General features: G+C 39.0%; 1 protein-coding gene across 1 annotated transcript in view; it reads right to left on the reverse strand.

Moving 5' to 3' along the window:
* Positions 1–1555: 1555 nt before the first annotated feature.
* Positions 1556–8370, reverse strand: part of GCLC (glutamate-cysteine ligase catalytic subunit) — a 281892-nt gene continuing 275077 nt past the window's right edge. Inside the window, exon 16 of the mRNA XM_069606130.1 lies at positions 1556–2960. Within this exon, the coding sequence (XP_069462231.1) occupies positions 2752–2960 (209 nt within the window). The 3' untranslated portion in view covers positions 1556–2751. The remainder of the gene's footprint in view (positions 2961–8370) is intronic.

Below are 8370 nucleotides of genomic sequence, written 5' to 3' on the forward strand. Positions count from 1 at the left end.
GAAGGTCATAGCTGAGCTGTAGATGGTGGTGGAGGGGTGCGGCGGGCTGTGGGATACAGTGCGATCACTATGGCTTGGTATTTCCTGGGGTATGAGGGTGGCAAGCGGTGAGGATCACAGTTTGGTCGTCATATGTGTGCAGATAAAACACTAGTGGTATAAGGTTCTACATAAAGATAATATGAATGCAATATCAGTTTGGCGAAGCACAACACTAGTGGTATAAGGCACTACATAAACATAATATAAACCGTTTGGCCCGATTTTTAGATATTTAGCAAAATAGCAAATTATGCAGCAATGGGGTTGCAGTGGGCATGCAGATTATAGCGTGGCATGTCCCTGGTTTGCGGGCATGTACATTGAGGTGGAATACATTCAGTGGAGGCGGGGGGATAGTGTCAACACGAGGATGCAGAAATATTTTGTAATTAGCATCCGTGGCAGCACAGTATATCGCAGGTGCTGTAATAAGTAAGGTGCAGGTTTTGGCTTAGAGGACCATTACCTCGGGTTGTTTTTTTTTGCCCCAGTTTCCCGTCTTTCCCGGCTCCAACAGGCTTGGGACAGGAAAGGAGCCTTTGTTTGTGGGCCTTCATGAGGAGGGCCGGTTTACACCTGCCAGCAAAGGATTGGTGCAGATAAGGCAGTAGGCATCCAATCCGGGCACAGCCTGCAGCCTTTCTTTCCTGATGCTTGCCGTCACCTACAACTCACTCAAAAAGACTGCCACCACCATCTGCTCCAAATGCCCAACACTTTCTGAACTTCCTCAGTGCCTTTAATTTCCTCCCTGAAACCCCCCTCCCCCAGGTGGCCCTAAGAATAAAAGCCTGCCTTTGTGTATTTACATGCAGGCTTGGATTGATGATTGCCAATGTGGAGATTGTCCTCAGCAGTGTTTACTTGAACTGATAATTGCATTGTCTGAACTTGCAAAGATCCATATCCACTGCCTTGATTTGACATACGGAAATACTGCGCATTTGCATTAGTGCCCAACTTCCACACTGGAGCCACGTCTTTCTGCTCGCAAGTAAGGACAATCTCCTGCAATAACTTGCTTGCCCGATATGAGTTGTGTGATCTTTTCTGAACTGACTGAAAGCCTCCCAGATCAGCCTTGTCCCACCAGAGATTCCCTTAAAGCTCAAGAGTCTACTAGTCAGCAAGACTTAAATGATCAATGCCAAGTTACTTCTTCACTTGAACAATACTATTAGTTTGACCTGAAGATTCCCTGTGGGCAGATTGTCACATTACCTGGGGATTAGGGCTTGGAGGAGATCTATATTTGACTGTTCCCATCCTAGCAGCACGGGATAAGTCAAGGTTACCTGGGACCCTCTGCATATCACCTTCAGCTACATTATCTGTTAGATCGAGATACACTCAGCTCCCTGGGTCACCCCTCTAGATGTCAGCAGAGTAAGGTAGGGTAATTGCTTTGAGATATTGTAGTGTTATGACAAACATGAAAAGGCAGTATAGGGACGGGAACAGTTCTATTAATCATTTATGGTAACAGTGTTGAAAAAGTCACAAGGTTTCTAGCTAAAGTAAGTCAAATGTTTAATTACATTTTCTGTCAAATAAAACCATGGGCTAAAAAATATAAACAGCAAATCTAATTCTTTAGATCCAGTCTTTTTTTTTTTGCACAAACCATTTTGGTTATTTAGAACCTGATTAAAACATGGTAAGAATCATTAAAATACATTTTACAATCGTTTGAGGCACATCAAATAAAACCGCATCTAACATATCTATATCGTAGATTTGTTCTATTGTTAAATATGAGCTGCCACACATTGTTCTGCCGTAGTTTAACACCACCAAACAATATGAAATGGAACACCTCATCCTAAAATGTGCATACTATCTTTTATGTCAGACAAGACGGTTAGTACAGCAATAAACAGGGGATTCGATAGAAATAACAAACATTTGTGCAGAAAACAAAGATGTATGCTGAATACATCAAAATAGTTGCTCTTTAAACTAGCGAAACAAAACAATGTTGCTGTATAAGACACAATCTACACTTTGCTAAGCATAAGCAGCCTCTGTCCAATTCCAATCATCACTTGGAGAAAAGAAAATGATACATGTTTTAAATTGAAATAAACACAAAAAATCTTCATAGAAAATAAAAGGTGCATTTGTTTTGTGCGTATGATGTGCGGAGCAGATCGCAAGACTAACATTTTATGAAAAGGAATGAAATTCAAGTTAAACCTTTAGGGCAACAGTCTGCCCATGAACAAATAGGTTTGCTTGCACTAATTAGGTTTCCAACAACCTACCCGCCAAATGGCCCCTTTAAAAAGGCAAGAAGAAAGCCAAAACAAACATGTACTAATCTAAATTTCTTGGAAATCATACATTGGATTTGAAAAAGACAAATGTGTCAGTACATTGCAAAAAACGGGTTTAAAATTCTAATAATGTACACATATAGGCACAACATTTACAAAGCTATTAGACAGTGATTGAGTATACATACAAAATGTACAAGCTGGTTCACAATAACTTTAGATACAATGTTATTAAAATACACTGTTATTCATAAAAATAGTTTACTATTTACACACAGCGTATAAATTAACTATTGGAATAAAGCAATGGCTAAATAATTTTTTTCAGCAAACTGCCAATTTGGTCTTCACCACTAAAATTAAGTGGAGTTTACAATAGTTATTACACAGTCAGTGGGGTAATGCTTAAACTTCATCAGGCTGCATAACAGTGTTAAAAAGAAACAGTTTTATTTCCACTTAATTTGATTTTGCTAACAGCTACGCCATGCAATTCTGGACATTCTGCCTGCTCGTTTGCAATTTGGTTGCATTTTACGAGAAGGTCATAGTTGATTTTGTCAGTAATAAAACTATCTTGCTTGTAGTCAGGATGATTTGCAACAAAATCCCGCATCCATCGAGCAACAGTCATCAATTCCCCTAAAAAAAACAAAAGAAAAATGTTCACATTAAAATGTACACTAAAATAAAACATTTCTTCATGACCCAACACCACTAGTAAGTACGATTACAACTCGTTCATGTGAATATATTTTTTTTTTTAAATAATCACATTAAAGACTGACATCAGACAATGATTGTATTGCATAAGGGTGAAGTGGTTACATAGGACTCTGAAGACCATTTTCATTACGAAAAGGTAACTTTCCGAAATGTTACTGATAGAATTATGAACATTGTGCGTCTTGCAGATTTTACCTTGAAGAGCACTGGTGTTCCTAAAATTTTAAAAGACTCAATTTATTCATACATACTAAAACAAATGTGCAATAATACATGCACACAATACAGAATAACAAACCCCCCGATTTGTTTTATTGAGGCGGTTAAACACATCCATGAAAAAGACAGTTTTAAAAAGCATGAAGCAGTTGCTGATAGCCAGGACATTTATACATGCCCACTGATGGTAAAGTGGGAACCCATATCAAAGGTTTTGCAATCTGTAAAAAAAAAAACTTGGCTTTCCAAAAAGTGGCTACGGGTGCTAAACAGAGTGAGGCAAGTAATATACCACAACTAGTCTTGTATGTGAAAGAAATGGAAAGACCATAATAAAAAGCAATAATTTTACAAAGCATAAAATACAGTGGGCAATCCAGAGAACTGAATGACAGTTGTCAATTTGAATATGCAAATAGTCATAAAAGAACATTCGAAATAGGAAGGTTAATTGAAGAATTTGGCCACTCTGAGAAGCAACGGAGGCTAGAGCATCAGCATGTAAGCTTTTAAATTTATTTTAATTTTCAACCATTGCCTATTCTCCAAAAAATGATCTGGTCAATAAAAAAGATTTTACACTACAACAGTCTTCCTGACAATTCATTGCCAGTTATGTTCTGTACATGTTGATGTTTTACACAAGAATATTACTTATTTAGCCTCGTACCTAAAGACTGTTCTCCCTTCAATGCCATAACATGCTCATGATCTAGCAGTCCCAATTAGTGCAGTTTGCAGCCAACTGCAAAACGAAAATGTGTTTCCATCCCAGAAACAATCTGCAACAAGATTTGCTCAAAGACTGCTCCACTCCAGAGTCAACTAAGGCCAGGTCGTAATTGCAGTTAGCTTCCTTCCAGGCTGACCTCCGACTGCCTGCCAGGTATCCTCTACAAAGGGTGTCTAGGAAAAGGACAGCATACGTTTACCATGACATGCTGCTGGCCTAACCACCTGAGCAAGGTGAGATGCACCACCCTTGAGCTCACATCCTTCAAGCCATTTCAGACACCATTGTATGACGGTACCAGACCCCATTCCCCGGTCTTATTGAGCACAGATAACATAATAGGCTGATCAATGGTTCCCGTATTGCAAAAATCTGAATTATAGTGCTTTTTGAAGATAACAGAGTGCATGTGGGGCGACACATATATGACTCAGGAAGTGAAGGGTGCCTTAGGTATTACATTCACATCATGAATATGTAAAAATATATTCTGGAAACTGGATAGAAAATGACTTATGCTCAAAGGTAAATAACGACTCACCATTTGGTAGCGAGGCTGAACAGAGAAGATTTAAAATGGATGCCAAATACAGAATGGCATCTTGAGAGCCGGGGTCAAAAAGGCCTGAATCATGTTTACATAGTAGAAGGTCTTTGGCAGGCTCTTGCTGTGAAATAATTGGGTCGAGATTAAACTTGAAACTTGGCCGGGAAAAGCAGACAAAATTGATAGTAAATCAGATAAAGGCAAGACAGTCAGCAATTAGTACAGATCAGCTGCGTTAGTTGGCAGCAAACAAATGAGCTCATGGGGTTTTCCACGGTATAAGCAGACAATCAAAATTTGGCAGGACCTTGAGAAGCACTGTTTCTTGGCAGGAGTTAAAGGATGTGTAATTGTGTTCGGCTGGGTCTAAAATAAACTCATCAGTCTATGTGTCAGTAAGCGAGTGGTTGCCAATAATGAACTCATGTGGGCTTTATGAGTGACAAATACGCTAACCAATCGAAAAGAAGTAGGGCTTTTATTCTGACTCAGAGAACCAAACAGATATGTATCCTGAAACTGCATGAAAGTATTGCATCATTGAAAAGGCCTATAAAAGCTAGCTGATTGCAGGAGCTCTGTATGCTTTCAGTGTGTCTTTTTGAACTTGCATTAAAAGGTGACTGAACTTGTACCCGGGCGTCCGCTCTTCCTTTGGTCCAGTCCCAGAGTCCACAGATGTCATAGTACATGAGGGGATGCAGAAGGACCTTCTATACACATGGCGACCATACGAAGGGACCATAAAATTCTTTCAGAGACAAGAACCCAGGCTTCTGCTGACAGAGATGGGGAGAGGCCCAGGAGAAATAACAATTTAAGTAGATCTGCATTGTGCCCTCATTTTGTCAGGGGAGGGCTCCCCGTGGCAGTCAGCATGGTGCACTTTGACATCCGTAGATTATGGTATGTATTGTGGGGGACAACAGTAAAGGAAGAAAAAATAATAAAACATGTTATGTATATATTAATTAGGGGTTAAAGTAGTAACGGGGGGACCTAGAAAATAGTGTAGAAACGATAATGAGTGGTGTTTTTTGTGATTATTGCTAAGATATAAAGGAGATAAGAGGCCCAGGGAGTCCCGGTCCAAGGGGAATTCAGAAGATGTTGTTAGGCACTTCAGTCAAAGTAATCTAGGCTATGCAGAGGATAGATCCCGGTAAGATAACGACTTAAACCCCTATCAGGGTATATTTAGGGGCAGAGATAAGAAAAAAGTGCTGAGGTTTAAATGTATACTAGTCCGTCTGTCTGTTATGTGTGTTTTAAATTAAGGTGTCAAAGAGCGACAATGAGTTGCAAAAGTTGAGAGAAAATCAAGGAGTTATATTGTGTATCTAGGAAACGGTTGGTACCAACTCATAGATCGACAGAAAGCAGCGAAAAAGGGAGAGGTTTGAGCAAACTACTAATGGGCGTGCTCATATTTGCTGTCTGAGATGTGATGGAGAAAAAAAAGCAGAAGAAATAATAATATGCAGTCAAAATTGTGAATACTTTGCACCCTTGAGGTGGGCGGGTGGTGGTAGCTAGATGGTTACTTTTTATATACTTTATCAATGACATTCTTAGGAAGGGAAAAAGCCTTGCACGGTAGAAAACTGCCAAGTGCATAATAGAAACAAAGACAAAAGGAAAATTGCAGATGAGGCAATTTTTTGCCGATTACAACTGCATAGTTAAAACAAGAAAAAGTCATTAAAATGCAAAATCCGACACTAGGTTCCCTTTCTCCTTGACAAAGTGAAGGGAATGTGATATATGACATGTTTTAAAAGGGAAACACAGAGCTATAAGCAATCTTGTACGGGATGCGCGTTGCGCAACAGAGGAAAAAACTAGCGCTTACAGTGCACGATGAACATTTATGTTCAAATCCGCGCTGATGACGAAGCCAGGGCTTTTTCCCAAAGCTAGAGATAAGAAGCTGATAAGAGTCAAGAGGTAATTAAATAAGTTGAAGAAATTCAAAGCTGTATAGCTTTTCAAGTTAAAGCAGCTGTGAACTAATTTTCTACGCAGCAAGAGCAAATATATACTGTTTTGTGTTGGCAAGGGATTGCAAAAATGAATTTATATGTATTAAACAAATAAAACAGAAAAATGAATTAAGATTTCTGGAAATGTGACCAAAATTAGCAGGACTGAAGCATTAATATAAGTATTAAAGAAATATGTTTAATGGTTCATTTGTGCAGTTTTGAAATTCTTTTTGGTATTATCCCTGGAAGTGAGCCGGGGCTGACCCTGACTTATGGAAATATAGAGTTGAACCAGAACTCATTAATTTGTCCTTTAAGATTTGTATAATGTATATACATCATGATGTGTTCCGGAGTAGGGACGCTCAATTATGGCTTGATTTGGTCGACAACCTCTGAGTAATTGACAAAGGACTATGTTTTGAAAAAAACTGCATTTTTCATGGCATTAGTGTGTGGTTATTGAAACTAGATGCTGAGAAAAGCACTATATTGAATTTATATATTGTGGGGTAATTAAACCCATGGTTGTTTAGTCAAGCGTGGGTGTATATGTTGAAGAAATTGTTGATTTTTGACAGGAAAATTATATGTGGTTGAACTTTATTTTTGAATATACTGTTTTGAATGGGAGACTGCTCCCAGTTATGGTATATGTGTGAGCTGGGGAGACCCCATTGAGTCACTGTTTAGGGTCACACAGGTCACTTCCTTTTTTTAGAGGGTTGGTGTTGGATGCTTCTCTGTTGGGCACACACTGGATCACCCCTGATTTGTTGATTATGTTAGGCAAGTAGCTGTTTCTTGTTGGTGATTGATGGTACATTCTTGACAGTATAGATCATAAGGCATGCATGGGCCAATTGCACAGATGAGGCAGAGAGGAAAGGTGTTTTTACTAAAAGGTTTGTAGTGTGCTACAAAAAGACTGATTGCAAATGAAAGGCACAGGGGAGTGCTGTGGATGGTTAGAACAGGTAGAATATTGTTAATCAAGGACTGAGAGAAGGCATGGGATATGCACCATAAATAATGCAGAGTCATGGAGATGTTAAACATGCACATTGAGGCATGTGCACTAGGGCCACAGCAGAGTGGGCAGTGTTTCCCCCACTGCATAATATACCTATAATATAGAGGCATTTGAAGAGACAAGAAAAAAAACAAACAAAAATGATGAATGTGTCTACAATCACAATTGTGAAAGGGTGTCGCCGAGTATAGAAATATAATGAGTGCAAATTACAGTAAAAAGCATTAATGCAATAATGAATTACATTAAACTAAGCACAGTGAATATTTATGGGGGATAGCAAGAATAAATGAAACAAAAACACCTTTTTGGGAACAATAATGGAAAGGCACGTATTAATGCAAACATTTGTACTTAGAATGAGGAAGCAGTGGGTAATAAGGTGCAGTGCTCACAAAGCGCACTGGGACCAAGATCACACAATATGCACAAAGGGAATGAAATATTTAAACAGCTGTGTTGAGAAAAGATTAGGTCAAAAAAGTATTTTTATAGAAGCACACACCCCGATCTGGCCTGACTTCTAAGAATAAGGAGTCCGCTATTTAGTGTTTTGCAGGGTTTATTAAATGAAAATGAATTTCTGGATAAGTACAATCAGGCTGGGCACTGACAAAGATAAATGAGGGAGACTTGGCACAATTATTGAAGCACTACATGGACTATTATTATATGTGGTGAATTGATTTATTGGGGAAAGAAATAGAGATGATTAAGGTTAGAATCTCTGTCATGATATGCTTATAACAGGGGAAGTGACACAGATACACGCATGCAGGCACACATGTGCACACACTCACATGCATGCA

This window comes from Ambystoma mexicanum, chromosome 4p (assembly GCF_040938575.1).
Source record: "Ambystoma mexicanum isolate Mex_15411 chromosome 4p, UKY_AmexF1_1, whole genome shotgun sequence".
In the NCBI taxonomy this organism is placed as follows: Eukaryota; Metazoa; Chordata; class Amphibia; order Caudata; family Ambystomatidae; genus Ambystoma; species Ambystoma mexicanum.